Here is a 23,838-nt window from a genome sequence, read left to right as displayed (position 1 = left end):
ACTATATTTTTATTTATAACCTAAGTCCGCTACTATGCAAGAATTCACGTACCGCTAACACATGAGTAATATAATCTGACAACATAATAACTTCGTTGTCAGTTGCTTCGTGTTCCCTTTGACACCTCCAGGCTTGAGGATATACCGACCAAGTGTCGCATATAATCTACTAAGGGATGATCGGTATCGTCCTTTGGAGCGTCGTAAAGCTGTCCCCAACCAACAAAAGTAGAGTGTGAGAAAGTTGTTTGGGCAAGTGAAGCCTTCTGGAATAATAAATCACCCCAATTATGTTTTACCATTAACAGAGAACCCTGTTTGGGAAATTATAATTAGTTAAGCCGATGTTCTTAGATACGAATATTGCCTATGAGACCAGTTCTGCGCTTCCAACGGTTCGGCCTCTCTTAAATATGCACCTGTCTAAGATTTCGTTCGCAGCACCACGAGACATGACTTCGAAGCCACATAAGAAGTATTAGGTGCAAGTATATCCCTTGAAATGTCATGGCTGCGCATAATACAACTTTTTACTTAAACCCAGTAGAAGCGGCACTTGTTGGTTGAATTGTATCCACCGGTATGCTCCGTACTTCCCGCATACAGCCCAAGCCCAACAAGTGCATAAGTCGTGAGAACCTGACTGCTGGAAAACTTCGCGAAGAAGTTTCTTTCTAGTCACAGAGAGATTTTTTGACAGTAAAAGATATGGATAAGGAAAACTACGACTGCGCAACTCCGAATAGGAGTGATGAAAACGTGGGGGGGGGGGGGTGACAACGTCCTTTTGGAGGAGATTAACAAACTTATCGGAAATTAGAGCGCTTCGCATAGACAACGAACAAAACCATTGGAGGGCTTGTTCACAGAAAAGTCTACGTTGACATAGAAATTTTGGCTTCAAAAAGGCACTCCAACAACGACGCTGAAGCAGAGAGTATCTAAGGGTAAATAAAAACAAAAAAATGTTATTCCATAAACAAGCTATTATCGTATCTTTTTTGACTGCGGAATGGCCCTTAGTCATTTTTAACATAACGTGGCCGGATAACGACATACAGACAGAGAGCATCTTTTTCATTACTATAGAGAGAAATATTTGGGGGACAATAAGATATGGACGACCACCACGGCCTGCCAAATTGATAACTTAAAAGATGACCTGTCTAGTTCAGTTAAAAAACGAACCACGAGGTCCATTGGAGGAAAAGAGGACGATGACGGGGTTATTTCATGTAGAACTTTGGTTACATTAAGGCTTCTTGAAATTACGCGTATCGGTATAGATAGCGTACTCATGTTTTAACCTTTGAGTCAGTTGTGAAATGGCTAGATGTAAATCCGAGTGAATATAATACCACGGTCGCAGGAAGAAAATCGCTAAAGAATATTGACATGAAAAACATCATTAAAAGAAGCAAAAGAAGGCGCCTACTTGGACATCATAAAAGCTTTGGAATGCCAAAGCGGAATCTACGTGTTCTGGGATGTTCCTAAATATTCTCTATCCACAAAAAGGAACTTATTACGAATTTCAAAGTAGAACCTAAAATAGAGAAGTTACTGTCTATGGACTTTGTGGCTTATGTCAAAGATCTTTTAAATGAGCTATGGTAATACCCTTACGTATTGGACACCATTTGAACGAGTGTATGTTTAAGGCAAATATGTCCTAAATAAATTAGTCAAAGACGCGAACCAACCGAGAAGGCCTACTATCAATGGATTGGATGATTTTCTAACACTAAACAACAGATAATTCCAACTTTTCTTGACGACGTTCCAACGTACCACGAGGACCTATCCATTTATAAATCTAATTATAAAGATGTTTTGATGAACAGTCTTAGATGGAAAAAAAGCATTAAGTGACCTCTATTGCACTGAAAGCTTCAACGCAGTGACTCGCGAGATTACTTTTTCTCACAGGTAAGTAATCGCTATAGGTAAGAAGGCAACAACAGAGCATACTAAGCGATGAGTAAAAAAAGATAATCCCGAGAGGTTTTGCAGGTTACTTAATTGCCCATTAGTAGTACATTTTGGTGGATGACGGTTGCTCCGATTTACTTAAAAATACTGATAGAATGATCATATGACATTGTTTGGCGTACATGTAACAGATTGAAAAGAAAGCATAAATGCAACCGAGTTAGAAGAAACAAGGTGGTGGAACATAACAGAGCAAAGACTGCTTTTAAAAAGGACATAGAACACAGTGAAAGCAAAGCGCGGAACGTCTTTCTATAAGATTTACAAGAGGGTCTAAAAGAACGCCCATTCGAGGCAAAGTAAAAAAGAGGAATACAATAAATCTGTTTAAGAGAAATAAGAAGGTCTTAAGGGTTTTTTTCATAGTCCACTACGGTTTCGGCCGCTCGGAGTTTCCTTTTTTAGTACAGAGAAGCAATTCTATGCAGTCATTATCAAGAAGGTTCTTACACTAGAAGAACTTATTAAATGAGGCAGGGCTCCGGATATTAATGGAGTCTCCTAATTGGTCACAATATGCCTATTTAATGGAGTTTTCCGAGATGATTGCTCGAGTGTATAAAAATGTCTTTCGAACAAGTGTCTGCTTGTTAATTTTGGAAAGACTTGAAAGTGGGTAATATTGAGTAATATGCTTGCTAGGGTCGCTGAGAAAAGGTGTAACTGGAATTATAAAGAAACATTTGCGAGAATTTGGTGGGAAAAATCAGTTCTTATCGAATAGCCAGAGTGGATTTTAAAAGAATAGATTCCAGTAAAAAAATTTCAAAAATGAATTATTAAATCACGAATTTTTTTATTGGATGTCAAAAGTTTATTAAACAGTTTATTTCGGAAATTAATCTGACATTGCCTCAAAGAAAAACATAACATACCAATATATTTGACTAAAGTAGTGCCCAACTATTTTGTCGACTGAGAAAAAGAAATGCCCTTATATCAAAATTACAGACCGAGGAGAATGAATATGAACGGTCAATCAAGTAAGATGCCTGTGTATTCAGCTATAATTGAGATATATGAGGTCTTGAGCACTTGAGAACCATTATTTCGACGCAATTTAGGGTGGCTTTAGAGGTCGCCAAAATTTGTCTAACGATCATGGGCCAAAGGAGTGCAAAAAAATCTCTCATATTAGTGGAAGAATTCATTGCTTTTTTCGAATCAGTAGTCCGGACCAGATCGCAAGTAAGAGCCTTTCAGGGAGTTATGCAAGCTTACCAGACGATTAGCGCTCAGATAGAAATTGTGCCGTTAAGCTCAATACCATGGAGTTCTGAGACTGAAGAAGGCAACCCCTATGTGACAATCTTACAGAGGACATCAGGGGAAATAGCTTATAGGCTTGGTTAATGGTAAATAGATCTAGCGACATACTCACACGTCACCTCGCACTGTCCCTTACGAGGCACGAAGCCTTCCAAAGTTACCTTCATAGGTTCCACGAACAACCGTCTATACTGCAACGCGGACAGCCTTGGGTACAAGTGTGCTCACTGCGAAGGCTTAGGGTAAATGCATAGCTTTCAAGCTAACATTAGACTCAAAGGGACGTTGATATGTAGTATTCGTGGTTTGCTACACGCTGATAAGAGAGACCTTAACTGACAAAAAATGAAACGCTCAGACTTCTCGCAAAAGAGAACAACAGTGAAAGGTGAGATTTCATAGAAAGGCAGGGCAATAATAGTTCTTGCCTGGGACGATCTGTAGACGTGGGAAACCCAATTAAATATTTCCAATTAATTGACGTGGCCGCACTAGCAAGACTCTTTCGCTAACCCATGGCACTATTGCACTGAGCAACGAATAATAGATGAATTGAGAATTAGTGAGTAACGTTTTCAGCGGAATCACATTCAACAGTCAAGGCCGAGTCTCGCAGTCAGCTCAAGAATATGTGTAGAGTGTGGGGCATCTTAGTTGGGATTTCTTTTTTAAATAAAAATTATGTTTCAAAAAAACACGAAGCATAATTTTTGACGACAATGTTTGTTCGATGTAGCCTATATTCACAACGATTACAGTTTCAGTTTGGAACATTAACTACTCACTAGTCATTTCCAAATTAGTTCCTCTCTATTCTGTAAAAACTATTTAATAGTAACCGTCTACCAAGCGAGATCGCTACATATACTAGTTTTGGCTCAAATATGCTTTATACAAAATATTTCAGCGGAATTCGATGTTGGGCTGAAGGCAAGCCAAAGATCCTTATGGAAAAGAGAAAGGCTGAAAGCGGTCAAAATGTGCCAAAGAAAAACAAGTAGTCCCATATAATGACTTTGAAGCTTATCTAGACAACCCAATTGGCAACTGATATTTTCGGGTCTGAGCATCCGTTAATTTCTGTATGCAAAGTTTAGGTGTATCAAAAAAAACGCTTTTTAGATTTATTTCGATGTACCTTTAAGTTGTTTAAATCTAAAACTTGTTAGCAGCTCCAGGTTTGAATCATGGCAATCTTTTTTGAATTTTTCAAAAACTGCATAAAAATTGTCAGTGACACAGGACGTCGCTTTCAGTTCTTGATCGTAATAGGGTTTGTGCGGCGCGGAAGGCTTGAACAATAGCTCATTTTCACTCAATTTTCCAAAACGAGTCTATCGTCTTATTCTAGAAAAAGTCTTTCTTCTTGCACAAATCATGACTTGTGAATAATGTTCGCTGCGACAAAGTGCTCGCTAAAGTTTATCTCAGATTAAATGCTGTGCTTTGTAGGCTCGCCTCGTGGTGTCCGATTGGCACGTATAGGAATTATTCAAACTCTTTTTGAGATCCATCGCTGATCAAGTGTCTCAGACAACGTTGAAGCAGACTGCTTTGCCGGAATTGTATGAAAAATGACGTACATATAAACTACAACGAAAACTTTAGGGGAATCCAGTTAGAGCAAACACATTGGATATACAAGGATTATACTCAAGCGGACTTTACTAACTTTCGAAACAATTCGCCCAACTATTATTAGATGTAATTATATTGAAGGTTATTATATTATTATAGATCATATTAAAGATTTGCCTGAAGCACACCATCGTCGCAGGTGAGACATGGCTTAGTGCGCGCCTTCCAGCAGAGAACGTTCAAAGGGAAAATCATCGTCACAAAAAACAATTTCAGTAGTAGTGGTGAATAAATTCTACCGTAACCTAATACTTATGCTCGTAATATGCATCAGAAATTTTGAATTCGAGAATAGCTTTACAGAAGTACGACGCAGTATAACAAAGGAAAATAGTATCATAGCGTATTTTTCCATTAATTTCTTAACAAAGCCATTCGTAATGAGATTAGATTTGGTAATCCAAAAATCAAAAGTGCACAAGTCTTGAAAAGCCCAAGGAGCGCTGACTTCAATGCCAAATAATAACGGGAAACACATCTAATAAATGTCTGAATATCTCTGTTCCACCTTATTTCGTCGAAACGTTATCCAATGTTCTTTACCAGTTATATAATTCGGATAATCCAATACATGCTTCAGACAATAACGCTATAATGATATTCATGAGATCCTTTGAAAATGGGCTATCTGTTTCCAACACATATAGTCAGTCTTTATTAAGTCTTTATTAAAAATGAGTTTGGACAGATTCAGTATTTCTTTATTATACACTCCTTGGCTATCTTTGTTGTGAGAACGGGGCCTCGGAATCAACTTTCCGGCATAACATCAAAAAGTTGGCCCACTAGAAGGCACAGTCGGGTCGTGTTAGATTTATTTACACATTTTCCTATTACGTCATAGCTTTGTCGCAAACGCATTTACATGCTCAGGGACGCATGACGTTCTAAGTTCGAATCCGGGCAGAGACGTACTTTATTTCGTGCTAAAAGCCAGTCGTCGAATGGAATAGCAGACATAGCATTCGAAACGAAGATTTATGGAGATAGATCATGTGAATTCGACACTATTACAGACCAGGAACCAAGCGATGAAGGGAACGAGATCTGGGATTTTGAGAGCCTTGTGCTAATAAACACTCACACACTTAAGAAGAAAATAAATTGAACAATTGTGCTGTTAATATCGTATTTTTTTTGTATGCTTTCAAAAAAAGAAAATTGTAAAAACTGGACATATATGTCCATTACAAGAAACCAAAGCTCCGAACCTCTAACCATAGTAACCGACTGGCGTTCGTTGACAATGTCAATCTTTCTTACAAAATTGCCATCTGGTCTACACCTCCGAATGCACATGGCGCAACTAACAGTTACTCTTTAGCAACTTCCAGATCCTTGTAACAGATCTGTGGAGCGGCATGGTAACCATATACCATGGTAATTATCTGCCAACATTGAAATATCAACCGGTTATGTCTGTGTATTTGTGGTTATTATGGCGATGGCCCAAAAGGATGCGTATTAGATATTCAGACCAGATGGTCCTTATTTTTTTCTGTTAAAACATGGCCAAGATCGGCGAAACGCCGCGTAGCTTTATGTCGGCCCAAGATAGGCCTAACAGGACCCATCCCAACTATACCTTCTAGAAAGAACGGGTTTTTAATGCTATATCTAAAAGGTGATTTCAAAAGGTTTCACATAATAATGAACTAAGCCAAGCACAGAAAAAAATATTTTGAAAAAACCTATATTATCAGGAAAACGATTTGGGAGGAAAGAACATATGGCCAAGAGCAAAATCATATCCTCTAAAGTGGCAACTTTGGTGTCTATTCAGAAATTAACCTTTCAAACAGAAATAACAGCTTTAAAATACAGCAAAAATGAGTACACTAAGCTACATAAGATCAATATATTAAATTACATAGAATGTCCAGTTTGACTGGATTTGACACACTGCGTGCTTTCGATATTTTTAATACTGACCAAAATATGCCTAGCTATAAAACACCGTGTTCCTTCAAAGTTACAGATATCATTTATTAAGATGATGGCAATATAACACAGCTCTGACGGATATAAAAAGCTATACAGTAAACGATTGCATAATTCGCAAACATTGCATCGATGGGAGCCCATTTGACAAACTTGACTGAAAGCAAGTATTATATACTATAGAAAAGAACCCATGAGCGTGCGTAGTATATTAGTCTAGGTTGTCTTTAGTTATTGAGTGTATTTACTTGTGACTTCAAAAGCTCTAGTACACAGTAAATCGTGCCATGTTTTAGCAATCATGGACTTTCGGACAGCCACCTCCATTTTATTAGTTGTACATTAAATGGAATGAAGAGTTATTTATTTTTTTGATACGCTCCATCTCCTAATTAACCTGAATTTCAGCATAAATGTTGATGTCATCAGTGTAAATTTTGTTGCAAGGTAGAAGCGACATTAAGCAATCACTAGGGGCCCAATTGTTATGAGAGATGCAATAACAGCCCTATAATATGGACAGAAAATATTAAAGTATATAATTTTGTATAGTGACATTGGTATATTTTGCAAGGGCCCAATGGTGACTTATGGGAGTTGTAAGTTAGATGAATGCCCTCTTCTAAGCGCTCTTTTTTTGCCATGCTGCTAACGGCTTGGCAGATTGTTTGACAAAAAAAAAAAGTGATACATTTAATCTAAGACAATCTTTCCCATCATTGGCCATGACATACAGCTTTGGGCAACAGTCTATAAACTTTTCCCTATACGTAGGCATTTTTACGAAAAACTATCACAATTAACTTAACGGTAAACGCAAAAAGGAGCATGAAGATGGAAATCGTCAGTCGAAAAAAAAGCTGCATAGTGCTGCAGAAGCTGCGAAAAGCGCATATGCAAATTAATGTCCTATGCTTAAATAACACTTTATTCATCAAACGCCGAATTCTCGCCAGGCGTAGTGGAAGCCGCAAACTGGTAGTGAAGATGCCAACAAACAATACTTGTAATAACTTATGCTTAGCTTCTTAGATCTTTATTACACTTTGCAGAAAACAGTAAGATATCAAAGCGTCTACACAGGATATAAAAAGGAGAATTCTAAATTGTGTCCTGAAGTTGAGAATTTGAAAACTGCACCGCACCAGTGGTCAAGTCAACAATACCTGCGCGAGAAAGAGAAGACTTTTTTTGATACTAAGATATTATATTTATGACAGAAGTGATTCTTGCAGTTGTCGTCTGAGTGCACGGCATAATTATGTTGATTGAATGGCGCTAAAACTGAATTAGAGCACTGCATGTATCTGTGCATATGTATTTAGATTTTAAGATCACGAAGCCGTGCTAAGTTGGTGAAAAGTCGCGCTCTGATTCTACTTTTAACCATTAATAGAGATATCGGATATAATAAAAGGTTTAAGGGAATCCTATAGCAAGACACAAACGTTGATACAAAAATAAAATACTGTGTGTTTTCAAATTGATTAATCATTCGGTAAATTACATTCAAACAACACCATAGACCGGACCAATAACTTACTGAATTCTGTATGTTAAAATGTTCGTTGAGTCAGCTAACACGGTGTAGACTAATTTCTAGACGAGGCGTAAAGCTTATTTAAGACCTTATAAGCTTCGTGGAACTTTGCGTCTATAGGACCGTCGTAGTCATCCAAAAGTCATTGTTAGGGGTGTCACGTGAAAACTATTAGTCTAGCAAAGATAGAATTGTGTGCCTCGACGCAAACACTTTATTACACCTAACCGATCTCGAGCAGCAAGAAACCTAGCTGGCGGCGGCAAATATTTAAAAACCACTGAAGTTGTGTATCCGAAGAAACTCTTCAAACGAATCCTGATGGAAGCGTTGCAGCCATCTAGTGGGCCAGATTAATTTTACAACCCGTCACATTCGTTATCAACAAACGATCTTGCCAGTTATTGTAGGAGATCGCTTAAGGCATCCTTATGGAGTCTACTAGGCTCTTCATGGTACGCAACGCAAACGCCCGTAAGCTTTTTTTTGTGAACGCATTATGGGTAAAAAAAAACGAAATTGATACCTTTATTCACACCAACGTTGCTTGCATCCACTTCATACTCACCTCTGACCAGGATGATTTCTCACGTAGTCAAAATGGTCAAAATCCTTGTACCGAGCTTACGCCAACGCTTGAAGTGAGTCGCAACGTAGGAAGCGATTTCAAGGCATCGAAGGTGAATTACGAAACAAATGTTATCTGCACTCCGATATGAATAGTACCACCGAGACGTTTAAGGTAGCTTTAACCAAGGTCAATTTGAACTGTGCCATATCATAGTAATGCAAGCTTGCTGTTTTTGACATTGTCTTTAGACGGCTTTGCTGGCAATGGCTAAAGGATAAAATCCTTATGACTTGTTTCCTTAATTTCAGACTTGTTTAGTAGATCGTTCTTCTTTAAATATTTATTATCTGAAAGCTTTTCATTCTCTAGCATAATTCACTAGTAAGTTCATTGCCAAATAAGGGTCTGTTATATTATCATGAAACTTTATTTTAGAGCTAAATATGAAAAGACAAATTAATGACGCCTGGTTCTACTATTATACGTGCCAGATATACTATTGTAGTAATAATCTTGGAACATGGGAGATATTTTTATTCGTTATTTTGCGATTTTCTATTTCTTACAAATATCTAAAGAAACTCAGTTCCAGTAGTAGGTCTACACTGAGAGTTTTTGAAGAATCATCCATGGCCGGCAAGAAAAAAGACAAAATCAGCCAGGTCTAGGCTGCCTATGAAAGTATGGCAAGCATAGGATAGCAATGCCGCCGGCGGTGTTAGGAAGAAATAATAAACAAAGCTATTGACTCATATCAAAATGACAAACTAAGACGGTTCAAGAGGTGCATAATGGGTAAGCTAAATAATAATTTGATAAACTGGGATAGCTTGGTCCGTGCAGTAAGGTTAGTACCTGAGCCCTATCCGTGTACGAATCAATTGATATGCGTGAGACGATAAATCTGTTTGCAAGTTGCGAACAAGAAGTACTTCCGAATGAGCGTGCTTACGTTGATGTCTGATTCAGAGAAATACTCACCGAACGGAAACCATCATTGTAATGGTGTGGACAAATCACCGCCAGCGAAAGACTAGATAGCAAACCCATTTTTGTAGCAGGCAATAAGGTACTCGATTGATCCTCTGTTAAAATGCAGCAGCATTCAAACAATGTAGGAGTAATACTAAGTGTTAGCGGCAAGATTCAGCGATTGCTGAAAAAATAGTATATCGTCGTAGGTTTTTATCGCCAAACTTAGTTGCCTGCTAATCTTAGTTGTAGTCTAGGTTCGAAGTTTGTACCCTGTCTGCCCTAGATGATATCAATTTCGTAGGTTAGCCGGTTTTGTCAGGTTATATTGTTATTCTTCGATTATTCGGTCATGAAAGTTCGTATAAAATAGTATATGTGGCAATGATCAAATATGTAGGCATATGAGCCTTACAATCGTCAGTTGGGTGAGGGATTACGTTCACTCACTATCTGGTGCTCGCTGAATTGGCGTTAGCGGCCAGAGCTCGCCAAACCATGAGCGGCCGAATTTTGAGACTGCTTTTCCAGGCTTTTGCGGATGGGGGACATATGTTGACAGTTGCCAGGAAGTAACCCACAATTAACAGGGAAAAAGAAGAAGCGGCAAAGATGGAGTAGCAATCCTATCACTGGCGCCTAGAGAGTTGTCCTGGCACGTCCCAAAGTAGCAGAACTAGACGAGTTGGAGGTGTATGATGAAGAAATATGAGTCACTTGGACGACAGCGCTAAAGGCAATGTATAGAGCAAACTGATTGTAAAGGTTTGACAGCCTCAGCTTGTGTCATATCTGTGTGCGTATTTAAGATACGGCTGCCTACGTGAGGCCCCATATTTGCTAAAAATTATGAGGGCTAGCAACGGCAGTAGAGTAGTTGGTTAAAATCGTCACTCAGTGGTTTACGTGGGTTGTGGCAGCAAAATCAACAATTCTGCTTAACTTGATTATCTCACAGTCGTTCATGGAGCTGGCAACATTTAGTTTAAGTCGGACACTGAATCAAGTATATGTGACACCTAAAAACCCCATGGTAAAAAAAACTTTGCAATCTAAGCTTAGATAATCAAAAAAAATAATAATAATAAAAGAGATAATTTACTTATGGGTCAGAACCGGGAGCCAAAAAACGGACGGCTTTAGTTTCGCTTTTTGTATACCCCAAGTAATAAATGAGTAAGTAGTAGATAAGCCAGATGTTGAGAGGTGTATTCTTCGTAGCATAAACTTAGTTAAAACAGACACTAAGACTATACTTAATTTTAATTTCTTAATGCCTAATAAGATTAGGCAAACCTTTAAAAAAATCCTGCTGATTCGGATTGTTTCATTAGTAAGTTTACGGTGCCTGCTAATTTCTGGCGGACTGTGATAAAGCTGATTACAATACTATAGAGCGCATATGTCGTACGTATTGGCAGTTACCCTTAAACAACTGTTTGAATGCCGTTGAAATAGACTTTCCTTCTTTCCTAATTATCGTAAAACCGCCGATTTGGCAAAGTTAGAACACATCCTGATTGACACAATATCCAAACCAAGCTTGCGGATTTATTAAGCTATTTGGCCTTTTGAAATGAGGCCTATCCACTTGCATAGACTACTACGGATTCTTTATAAAACCTGTGGACTATTTTTAAAGAAGTAGTCTTATTTGATGGTGAAGGGTAGATAATACCTTGAAATTACCTGCTTCAAGAGATTGTAAACTACTGTTACTACTACTACTTCCGTCTACTGTTATAACGACAAACGAATCCGAGTCATCTGTTTATTTATAAAGAAAGAGTGCAACAAGTGAGAATATATTTTGTAAAACGTTAGCATATTACTCTTTTTTCATATTACTTTTTAATGGTATCTCTTCGATTAATTTGTTCGTCTGAAAAACTGGTTAGGAATACAAGCAAGAAACTATGTATATTCTTATGAGTAATTTTGTGAGCTTGCATTTATTTGAAACTGACGACATACATTGGTGTCATTTTCATATCACCAAAAATCCATGCCGCATTTTAGATGGCAATGAAGCTTTTTTAGTGAAACTCTGACGCTAGCGAATTTTACAGAATAGCTTAGAAGACAAGCTCAAATAGTTATCTGGGGTACGTTATAACGAACGAAAGTGGGAAGTCAACGTTCATACCGAATTAAGTCATTTTTGGAGTATTTGCCTTTTTTAAGCTTACAGGTCCTCTACAAAATGGTGCCGAAACTCGGGATTGCAACGACATCAAACGAGCTGGAATTAAAACCGTTGAAACACATGTTTTTTGAAGCATGTCGAAAGCTAAAGGGACATGCCGAGGCTACCGCTCTTGGGCCAGCAATGGAAAGATATCGAAAACTATTTGCCCACCTTTCGATAAAATTTTTCGTCATTGTTGAGAAGAAATGCATCGTAGAAGCTCCGCCAGAATGAGCTGGCAGAAAATCAACTTGGTGATAAAATGACAAAAATGTGGTTCCAACACGCGCTTTTTGTAGTAAATGAATTGAAGAGCACACGGCGCAGCTACGCTGAGCTACGTGGAATAAATAGAACGTTGAGCTTAGTTGTTTTCGAACGTTCAGAAAGAACGTTGTTCGAGAGAGCAGCAAGCTCGACGGCCCAACTCGATGTAAAGGTTGTCGGCAAGTAACAGAGTTGATTAACAGTATAACATGCTCAGCTGCTGGAACGGAAAGGAGACTATCGGACCGAAACGAAAGAAAGGCAGTAAGAATAGTAACTTCGTAGATTACTGATTCTTTAGGCATTAGCGATAGGTTCGACTATGTTGTATATCGTTTTCGTTTTTACGGATCATGCCGGTTAAGCAAATATGTGTGTGACCGTCAATCAGGGCTATCCACGGAGGTGTACGATAGCATTTCGATGCAAGTACTTCGACGCGGAGACACAGAGCAACGCAGGAAATAGAACTTTATGACAAGTTTACGTGGCATGGATTTTGAGCTAAGCAAGCAAATATAGGAGCCAAAATAGAAAGAGATGCAAAACCTACAAAAGGTGACGCCATTGTTGTAACTTAGACCTGATCATGTTGCCACTTTGAGTTGCTTTTTAGAAAGAAATTTTGGGCAGGCACCAGAAAGAGATACGTAATGTTCCTCGCTGTGTACTCTGACCACATGTTTAGTATTCACGAAAGTCAGGCTACTATTATAATGAGACGCCAGCTAGAGCGAAATTCTTTTTTTTTTTACCACCGGTGCGAGAAGCGTGTCAGACAAAAGGGAACAATGCAAACAGTGAAAAACATACTGGGTATCAACAAATTGTAACTTGCTGATAAGATGCAAGAACTCATTACTGTATATCGCAACCAATTTTCTAATTTTACAAATAAGTATAACAATGAACAGTGAAAGACAAATATTTTTTGATGGAGCTTAAACTACGTACTTGCGTTTGGTGAACGTATAGAGTATTCCATTTTCTACTTATAATTTATTCGAGATTTCAATCCATTAAGCGATCCAATGGCCAAGTATGGGAAGAAACCGGTAACCCAATCCAACTACAAATATCAGCTGGCACAAGCGCAAATTGGTTGATCGATCTCCCTTATTTGATTTTGCAAAAACCTTGGTAGGTCTATCGTAGAGTCAAAGTTGATTTTTATAAACTAGATATATTGTGACATTCTGAGCGAAAATCTAGCATAAACCATCTTCTGTTTTGGAACGAGCTGTCAGACGATTATGTCGAAACATGACAGGGCCCGAGGCACCCTCGTTTCGCTCTGTCATAGGGCGAAACAAATTCGAAAACGACCTTTAGATGCAAGTACCAGAGTTCTATATTAAGCATCCAAATAGTGCAATCTAAGTCGCGCTAAACTTTTGTAGGCGTTCGAAAAGGTGTGCCCGGGCCATGGGCAGTCGTGGAAGAGGAACAGAATGGCCTAGATTCAGAATTGAGCACCAAATTTCTCAACAGTCTGCCTGAGCAAGTAACGGTTGAGGACGAACGCACGCTTTTGTTCGAAGTCGCTCCACTGGCAAAAAACCTAATTTAGTTTTTAAATGAACTTTCGACTGATCGCATAGCCAGTGGCACCGAGCGAAGAAATCAAGTTATCAAGAATATGTAGCTTTGAAATATTGGGGCACTGTTTAGGGTGCTGTACGTGTTTCCATGTGAATGCCTTCATCTTCAGTGCGACAGCTGAATAACATAAAAAGAATTAGTCGAATACTAACAAAAATATGATGTTGATTTATTGCAAATATCAACTGTACTATCTATCATATTACCTAACTGAGCAAAAAAAAATACACTGTATCGTGTATGCTACTCCAAGCCCGCCAACGACAATGTACCGCGCAGTATTTCGAATTAAATAATAATAATAATAATAAAAGATAATTAGTAGTATGGGACGAATATCATAAAATATATTACGTACTATAATGATATATTGTGGTAGATTTTTAAAATGGAGTTATCTTCGCACAGAAATGCTATTCATTATATATAGTTGATATACAATAATACTGGAAATTATTTGACTACTTTATTATTTCAGCTGTTGTGCTTCCAATGTTTGCATTTGCTGTATAGAATACACAATGTCAGCTTGATTCATACCTGATTAGTAACTCGTGCGCGTTCTTTCAGTGTCTCGATTTTGCCATCTACTAAAGGCTCAGGTACGATGAACCCTAAAATAGAACAAAAGTGAAAAGGGTTTCAAATATACAATGGTGGACAAATCTTTAGTAGTGTTCTAGTATCAGTGTGCCTAATCCCTCCATGATCGCGAAATCGACGATCGTGGACTAGCGGCGAAATAACGTTAACTTAAGGAAACATGGGTGTGCACACCACGCATACATGTATACCGCCACTGTTGAAATACAGCAAACACTGTTCAACGGAACACAGGCATCACCAAAATATAAGATCGTCTTCAGTAATAAAACAGTGTTCAAATAAATTTATTATATATTTATTAGCCTAATGAACACCTAGCACTGTCAATTTAGCCATTTTAAGAATGTAGGGTAAAATCCTACCCGCGGTGGCAAATACTTGTGTCTGAGATTATATGTATATATATATAAGCTACCTGTTCGCTCATATGCGACTCCTCAGTGCTCCAAAGAAGAATCAAATGATATATTAACACACTTTGAACAGCAAACGCTGAATAAATCCGGAAAAGAAACTATGGTTCTCCCACAGGAGATGAACTCAGGTACAAAATTGAAAATAAAAAAACTAAGATTGACATGATTCGGATCAGAAGTGTACTATTCACACATGATAATCATCGGAACGAATGAATACATTGCAATACAAGTGCTGTTTCTACTTATTGCGAGTTATATTGTCAAAACGAAATATATTTATAGTTAGGATTAAGTGTTACTGAATATGTGTAGTTTTTATCTACATGTTTGTGAGCATTGGAGAAAGGTTTAGAGAAAATAAAGCACACCGGAGCATTTTTCTGTGACATGGGAAGAGCGTGATTGCCATTTTGTTTGCAGAATTCACTGAGGCAAGTTACCCTGCAGAGACTAATAAATGATAACTAGTTACGCTTAACGACACCCATCCTTACCGTATCGTAGGATGCAAATGTATGCCAAATCTCATCAATCATTGGATATTACAACTGAATATTATAACGGAAAATGAATGTTAGCGCCAGGGATCAAAAGGCTTACGTCGTTAGCAAGAGTCGGTGCCTTGATGTAGACAAATGTTCACGAGTGCGGTGATACGAAAGAGTCAGTGGATACAAACTTTCCTACAGGCACAGCCCACAGTGCCTACACAAGTCGCATGTCAAAACTACCAAGCCTTCAGATAACAAAGAAAGGAATAGTGCTGTGTCATCTACTCGCTTTGTCAAAAAAACAAAAGAAACGAAAGTAAAACTGAAAGATGAAAACAACCCAAACCAGCGGAAAACACAGAACGTTAGCAAAACGATACAATAGAATACAGAAAACGTTATGTTTGATAAAACGCAGCTCGAAATTACGGGAAGTCATGATTCATCTTCTGTCGCGGTGTGTGAAGGCAAATAACGAAATCCTAAGAGAACTGAGCTTTCCAAAGGACAGCACGAAAATAACTTTTTTGGCGTCTAAGCCCTTTAGAACCAACTGGTTCTTGACCGTTTGACGAGAGCGGTCGTAGCTATGGCTACCTGGTCCCGATCGGTTTAACCTTTAGAGCAAGACACGCACCCACTGAATGATCAAGCCGAACTTCGATTTATGCTCATACAACCGGCGAAAAATGTAAGGGGTCAGTCTGCACGGCTTTACTTCGTGCACCCACTGGCACCTAAAAAACCTAGGTTTATTGAAAGCATGTAAGTGAATTAGCTTCCAGAATGTGTGAACAAATTCTGTGAGAGCGCTCATGCGCTACTTCCCTAAGATTTTTCAGTAGATGATAGTGCTAAACCGACGTTCTGTCCACTATGGGCGACTCGCTCATCAGTTGCAAGCTGGTGTCGGTTCTTCATGTGAAGCTGCGGAAATGACTGGAGAAAGTTTTTTCCAACCACAAAACCAGCAACAGGAGCTGTTGAACAGCTCGGATGTTCCAGTGACAACAACAATAACAACATCTGGCTGTAGTCGCAAACGAATATTTCTTTCCTCGGATATGCAACGCGCGAAAAAAACCCATTCATGCGGAATGCATGCTCGTACTAGATGCAATGAGAATTTTCAGGATTCTCTATTCCTGTTCTATTCGGAGCCTAATAGAACGTTTTTTGTGGAACTCGTCATAAAGTACATGCGACAGTAAAACCATTTAGCAGATAGAAATGGCCAACCAGCAGTGGACAGGTCGGTAGAAATAATCCTGAAACGCTGGGATACATGCGGACTTGAGTCACATAAATTATCTGTTGTTTCTGTTTCACTGCATGATAGCTTTGAAGAAGCTTTGGAAGAAATTTGTTTCGAAAAAAGGCAGTCTATACATTCGTCCGTTACCTGCTTCCCACTTACCGACGAAAATAATAGTTCTGATTGGCGACAGCATAATCAAGCTTCTTGGCACGGGCTTAGGATAATTTCTGCCTAAAAATGTACCCATGGCTGCTCGCGGAGAATTAAAAATGGACATTGAAAGTGTAGTGACTGAAGCTGAAAAAGACATGGTTACCATAAGTAGCTCAAGTACAGGCGAAGTACCATGAATGCAATATGCTTAAAAATATATATTTCAACAGTAAAAAGACCAGCATAGAAACTGGTCCATTCACAACCAGAATTTAAAGTTTGTAGTGGTATTTTCGCAGAGAAGGCAGTTAAGAAAAATGTAACTGTTCGAATCAGTGAATGCCCAGTTGTCGAGAGCGGCCAATGCGGTTACCGTGACAAGGTAGCGAGAAAAATAGCCCTTAGCATTGCAAAGAAATCAAGCCTTTTTTAGATGTTAGTATCAGAAAGGTTAAGAAAATAAGGATCCAGAAGAAGCACAGCATGTTAGAATGAACGACGATTCAAGAAACATTCGAGTACGACCCCCGCTGCACAACTAGTCATTAAGACAAGGCCCTCAAACTGTAAAGCAAAGTCAGCTTCCTGAAAACCAACCATCAGCAATCTTGGCCAGTAACAAGAAATCGTCGTCTGCACATGGCATCTATCGACCTATTAACGACTTCCAACAGTTGTCCTCTTTTCCACCCTCTGGCGATTGAGGATTTTTTGGATCAAGTTTCCGCAGCAGTGCAATCAGACGATGCCTTCAGGATATGGCAGCTCTCGCCCATGTCATTACAGCCACGCCAGGAATCTGGTCCTGACAGAAATCTGGGCAACTTGCCCAATTGACCCCCTCGGTTTATACATCATAAACTGCCCACCTCGAAATACTCGAAATAGTTAGTTACAACCCTCCCGCCAAGTCAAAGATCACAAACGTGCTAATATAGAAACTCATTGATGCTGTGCAAACACTGTGGCTGTTTTTTATGTCCTCCCCAATCATAAATGGTAATTTAAACAATCAACTCATGTCACACACTAGCGAGATACGGTTGCAAATTTGCGTTTGCTGGACAATCACCCCAAGCTTGGTAGTGCCGTTTAAGGAACACGCCAGAGCCTCCGTAACTAAGACGTTTACAAGGTGAAGAAGTTCGCTTCCTTGAGAGCATCTATTTGGAAGAGGGTGGGTGCATACGAGCGCACATCTCCGTTACTACATGAGATTTTCTCAAGTTCTCAAAAGCCAAGCTTTGCCATGACGCCTGGGGAATTTGTTTTAAACGTGCACACGAGGTCATCCTAATACTACTAATTAGTCGTCACAACAGAGGACAACGCACAGCACCTTGTGAAAATCCTACAGTCATCTGTCGTACATGTCACCTTCAGAAGGTACAGATTTTCGCTTGATTAAGGCAGTTTTACTTCGCTCGAAGAGACCAAAATACGTTTAAGCTGTTCATAGGATGCAGCCCGTAACTTACTTTTTGGCTGAGGCTGTCGATACAATTTACTGAAGAGCATACAATGCAAACGGTACGTGAAGATATTGGCGAGTCAGTAAATAACAAACGCAGGACAGCAGCCATACAAATGGTTTATACGTCCTGGCTTCACCTTCTGTCCGATAAGCTTAACTACACTGATTAATCACTCCGTTGAAAATGAAACGATTACTCGAACGGGACCTTTTATACTCTGGGATCGGTAATGAGGAATCCACGACAAAGCGTAGCTTGCTTTAGCTAACCTGCAGTACAACAAGGTCACGATTCGTAACAGGATGTGCGATGTGCACTTCAAGAAAGCCTTCATTACAGCTTCTCGCTAGACTGTAATTTAAAGTGAGCGTCTACTTGCCGGTATCTTGTTTGAAGGGATGTTTGATATCGGTGATCTCCAAAGGTAAAGGTAAGTCAATTTTGGTACCATCATGGTACGGAATCATTAAGAAGAGCATATGCTACGAATTTCTTGCCTGTTTGCTGATCAAGAGACTGTCTGGTTTCCTAGAGGGCAGGAAAGCTGTCTTGAGAGAACATCATGGGTTTCAGTGAAAGTGTTCAACGGAAGCAGCATCTAGTGTCCTGATGACCGACTTTGAAAAAGCGTCCAATGCGTCAGTGAGCTTCTGTCTACGGAGTTTGTCGATTTTAGGTCCGCATTTCACTCTGCACACTGCATCTTGTTGTACGTGGATGGTATCACAAAACGAGCTTGATCTGTCAATTGTGATCTTATAGAAGAACAAGATAAACATAGATGACGAGGTAGCGGTATTCCCTCTTTCGCCTAGACGCCAGGCCTGATCCAAGATGATAATATAAGCTCCCTTCTCTTCTTAGACCCATTTAGAGATCTTCTTAAGAGAATGAATAACGGAATGAATCTGGTTAAAGTTATTTTTTAAGCGGATGACTTAATAATCTACGGTTCTATTACATAGGTGTAAACGAATTAAATAATGGACTAGGTAAGGTAGGATAGTTGCAGTGGGTGTAAACTATAGATTAGGCTAAGCTGGACATGACATCAAGGGATTACATTCTTGAAATGAATGGCCAAGCGATCCAAAACTCACGGCTCCATCTAGGTAAGTAATTTATCTATACAACCAGAAGTCTTAAAAGAACAGTTCGTCTGACCCCAATCAATCCTTTAGAATAGACATATAACTCTGACTTTTTTCTGTCCAGCCCGACAGGCTCTACAAGATTCTGCGTGTAAAATAGAGTTGGTTAGTCAAATGCTCTTCCTTCCGAAACGAAAATTTGTTTCTGCCCATATATTGCCGTAAACCAACGATAGCAACTCCTTTTCCATTTTACACATTCGAAAATAATACCGCACGACCGTTTAGAAATACCAAAACGGCTACCAGCTTCGTTTACGCTGACAAATTATCGCGTACATGAGTATCTGGTCGAAATGTCTTATGAAAAGACCTGTCCTCAAGGTGAAGCCGAGTGGGCGAAATATTTTGCCCCTAAAGGGCATACTTTGTTTCTAGTCACGTTTCTAAGCGTTAGTTGGTATATATGGACAGACCATGTTATGCAACTTCCACATGCCCCGCCATAGCGGACGTCGGCTTTGTAGGCGGTAGGTTTGCCGGACGCCACTACCTAAATGTAATCGGTTATCACCGTCAATCCCGCTTTGAGGAACCACTCATTTGCAAGCACACCTTTAAGACGTTTACAGCGATAATCTATTTCCATTACAAGACAGCGCCAAACAGGTGGACTACTGGCTCAACTCCTGGACAGCAACCCGGAGTGGCACCTCTGTACATCTGTAAGGGAGGTTACTCTCAACTGCAATTCAACCGGATGGCCATTTGCACCTAGGGACCAGGAAACATCGATAATGAAAATGCACATAGTGCTTGGCGGCCCAGGAAAAGGATTCCGATGGAATGATTCCGTGAAACTGACACACTTAAGGAAAATCATCACCAAGACACAATCAATGTAATGCACAATATTTCTCATCGACTTAATGCCCGTCCCTTCAAAAAGAAAACAACCAACTTCTTCTACATGCAGAGGAAAATGGAACTGCTAGAAGTAAATCTCTAACGTCGAATCATGATGAGTTGTGCCAATTTTTACAAATCTTACAGATCTAAATTCTTCGAACAGCGTCGAACACCTATGAGTCTCCCCGAGTTTTATGATACTACCAATACTGAAAGTACTCTTTAAAGAAAGGCATACCTGCCTACATATAACTGCCGATAGCGAAAACATATATTAAAGACCTTCGAGGCGAAATAAAGGACTGACTGCCCTTTGGCACTGTGCGTGTCGTATCATCGGACCGGTTCTCTTAATCATATTCAACACGCCTTTACTTTAACCGTACTTTGTCGACATGGCTGCAAAAACTACGACTATAATATATACTCGCATTCACGGCAACACGTCTTTTTTCTTTTTTAAATGACTTGCAACGAGTAGTAGACCAAAAAGATTTACGACCTCATTGACGGTTACTTGCCTTAGGATCAGCCGGGCCTAAGTAAAAAAAGTTTGAATTAACTAGGAAATGATTGCTACGACACAACATGCATTCCTTGGGGTCCGTTACCGCGTACCTGGTTACTGAGGAATATCAGAAAAGATGTCTCCCGCGTGCGTGCGTTCTCTTTCAGCTTGACAAAAAGACGGTGCTCGCGCACATGCGATATATTGATTCAGATTGCAATCCCAGGCTTGGCAGCAAATTCCGCATATGATACATGGGCTGTATCATCATACGGACCGTATTGTTTTACAAAATTGCATCACTCTGCGTGAGAAAGTTCTTTAACGTGCACAAACAGCCCGTTGTACACCGAAAATCCGCATTCAACACGCAAACGACGTTCTTCAAAGTCGGCGAGTACTAGAAGGACCAGCATGAGACGAATCTACGAATTATTTAACAATAATCATGTCATATAATATATACGTCCTGAAAACGTTTATCTGGAGTTTTACTTAGGTCGCTACTGTTTCATTCACAAGGTCTTCGCGAAGATGAGTCAATTGGTAAAATATTTTTGACCTAAATCAAAGACAGCCACGCCTTTCTCACTTTTCATGTTTGAAAACAAAGACGCATCAAAGTTTCCAGGAGTCAAGGTGTATCGCCCGAGTTGATACCTCATCAGTATGAAAGCTGTCTTGTGTTGATAAGTGCACTCAACTTATGCTGCATGGCTAAGCGTGCCCAATGTGTCTTGCATGAAAAACTAGATTTTAATAGTGCATAGCCAACACATAATTTGAGGTAAGTATGGTGATCATTATTGCGGCTTGTGGTATATCAAAGCACGTTACGCACGCAGTATACCGCGCCATTCAGTCTGTTCGATCATACCCTGACTAACCTGGTCAAAAATCATTTAACCTTCTAAAGCCTCTAGACCGTGTTATTGAACTCGCATCCATGACACTGATAATGGCACTGCGGGTGGTATGGGACGCCTACTATTCTGTCCCAACTTATAATCTTGCTCGTGTATTACGGTCGCCTCTGCTCAGAAGAACTATCTAGGTGCAGCCGCGCTCCTGGTAATGACAGTGATAACTTATTCTTCTTACATGGCAAAACTGAAGACTCGGTTCCCGGCACCGTGGATAACTACTAACAGGAGGCTCCCATTATCTTTGTCAGACAGCTAAGCATAACTTCTAGCCTCAAGCGACTTTTACTCGATTTCACTTAGGAGCCGGTACAAGCCGACAGTGGTGATGCACACCTTGCAGACGGTGAAACAATGGCACGAATTCGTTGATTCATTCTGTGGTACAAACATGCTAATTTGGGTACCATATGCAAAATTTATCGTCATTCTAACGCGAACTTAACGGGCGAAAGACCTAATTGCTGCGTGCACGAGCAAATGAAGTTGGCCAACACGCGGCTTCTCGCAGAGCTATGGAAAAACCTGTCGCTCGGGTATTCCGAAAAGACAACCGCCATTACGAATACTCTCAAAAAACCTGCCACTAATTATAATGAGCGCAGTCTATCATAAGCTAGGCCTCCTAGCATTTTTTCGACGCGCCGTACCAATTATTACAAATCTATTTCCCGGAAACCTAGAATAGGGTCGAGCATCGGCTCTAAATTATACACTATTCGTTAAAACCCTACTGAAGGTACTTTCCGATGGGTCAGTCTATACATTCGCTGCCTTGTGATAGCTAATGCTTTCATTGCACGTTTTCGAGACACCCGCAAACCATTGATTTGGGCAAGAAGGCCAATAGGGTTTTATGCAAGGATTTATAACGTCTAACCAGCTAGCGAGATCAGTCTCATATTCCAAGCCAGACTGGCCTCCGGTATCGTATCGCGTCGCATGGTCCATCAGTGTCTCGATAGTACTTCCGACGAAGATATCTTTCAACATGCACACAGCGAGTCCACGTTAAATGTAGTATTCAAATTGATTACTCTAAAAAAAAATAGTATTCAAAATGATTACTGCATAATGCTTATCGTTCGACTACGTGAGAGTATCCCTTTTGCAATATTCAAACAAGTTTGCTTACTTAAAAAGCTACTTTTTGACAACAACCGTTTGCAGAAGATCATGGACTCCGAACAAGCCTAAATACGTTTGCCGATTCATGGTCCCTTTGAGATTATGTTAATGATAGGAGAAGTCGCCAACTCATTAAACCTGCGAAACTTATTTAAAACAATCGCTCTAATGATCTTCGAAAACGACATAACTCTTCTCATCGCTTACATCCGTTGTGATGAAGCTCTTACATATCTTCAGGTCAAATTGAAGGACCCAAACAAAAAATAAAAAGATTTTAATCTGCTTGCCCCCCAAAGGTCAGCACCAGGGAAATTGAAAGATTGACGTCACCAGAAACTGCAATATGACATTACTAAATATGACAAAAGCATAAATACCTGCGCGCCATTTTTAAATAAGCAACAAAGATAACTAACCCTAGAGCGATGTTTGCAATTGTCTAGAATGAAGCTGCAGCTCAGTTACCTTTGTCGACGGCTCAGGAAGAATAGGCAAATCCTTTACGACTAACTAACCGTAGCCAGGGATGAAAATATGGCTATCAGACTAACATCATCAGGAATCATGGCAACTCTGATGCCCAATGGCCGAACTAATCACTCACGATTCAACATTCTCATTCACATTGAGAAAACGCAGCCCGCAATGCACAGAAAAGTCCAACAATAAATTTATCTTGCACGACGGCACTTCTTTTCTGGGATGAATGGTCCATGATTGGACGAAAGGCCTTCGAAGCCATTTACCGAAAACTTAGTAATATCTTTAGTCAAAATGGACCATTCAGAGAAATTTCATTTTTATATTCAAGCAATTTCCGAGCAGCAGTCAAAACAGGTAGTGATGCCGATATTGAGTGCGCCTGTATCAAAAAGTCTATCTATAGAGATTTTT

At 39.6% G+C, this 23,838-nt stretch overlaps 2 protein-coding genes across 6 annotated transcripts in view; one reads left to right on the top strand and one right to left on the bottom strand.

Moving 5' to 3' along the window:
• Positions 1-23,838, bottom strand: part of Zasp66 (PDZ_signaling and DUF4749 domain-containing protein Zasp66) — a 56,489-nt gene that overhangs the window by 12,637 nt on the left and 20,014 nt on the right. For 2 of the 3 annotated variants that reach the window (XM_086970458.1, XM_022841946.2), the window contains exon 4: positions 14,521-14,594. The exons of the other annotated variant lie outside the window; for it this stretch is intronic. In XM_086970458.1, the coding sequence (XP_086826584.1) occupies positions 14,521-14,594 (74 nt within the window). The remainder of the gene's footprint in view (positions 1-14,520; positions 14,595-23,838) is intronic. 3 annotated transcript variants of the gene reach the window in all.
• Positions 6,571-14,514, top strand: LOC147752823 (uncharacterized). 3 transcript variants are annotated; one of them, XR_015313027.1, is made up of 2 exons: positions 6,571-9,060; positions 12,108-12,935. XR_015313027.1 is itself a non-coding variant. In XM_086970460.1 (2 exons), exons 1-2 carry the CDS (start codon positions 8,812-8,814, stop codon positions 13,836-13,838), a joined length of 309 nt encoding a protein of 102 aa, XP_086826586.1. In that variant the 5' UTR covers positions 6,571-8,811; the 3' UTR covers positions 13,839-14,514. The 3 variants fall into 3 exon arrangements, 2 of the variants coding, with proteins under 2 accessions (XP_086826586.1, XP_086826585.1); XM_086970460.1 differs by lacking the exon at positions 12,108-12,935 and adding an exon at positions 13,779-14,514; XM_086970459.1 differs by having other exon boundaries at positions 12,115-12,935.

This window comes from Varroa jacobsoni, unplaced genomic scaffold (assembly GCF_002532875.2).
Source record: "Varroa jacobsoni isolate VJ856 unplaced genomic scaffold, vjacob_1.0 scaffold_960, whole genome shotgun sequence".
Lineage (NCBI taxonomy): Eukaryota > Metazoa > Arthropoda > Arachnida > Mesostigmata > Varroidae > Varroa > Varroa jacobsoni.
This window is presented reverse-complemented; position numbering and strand designations above follow the sequence as displayed.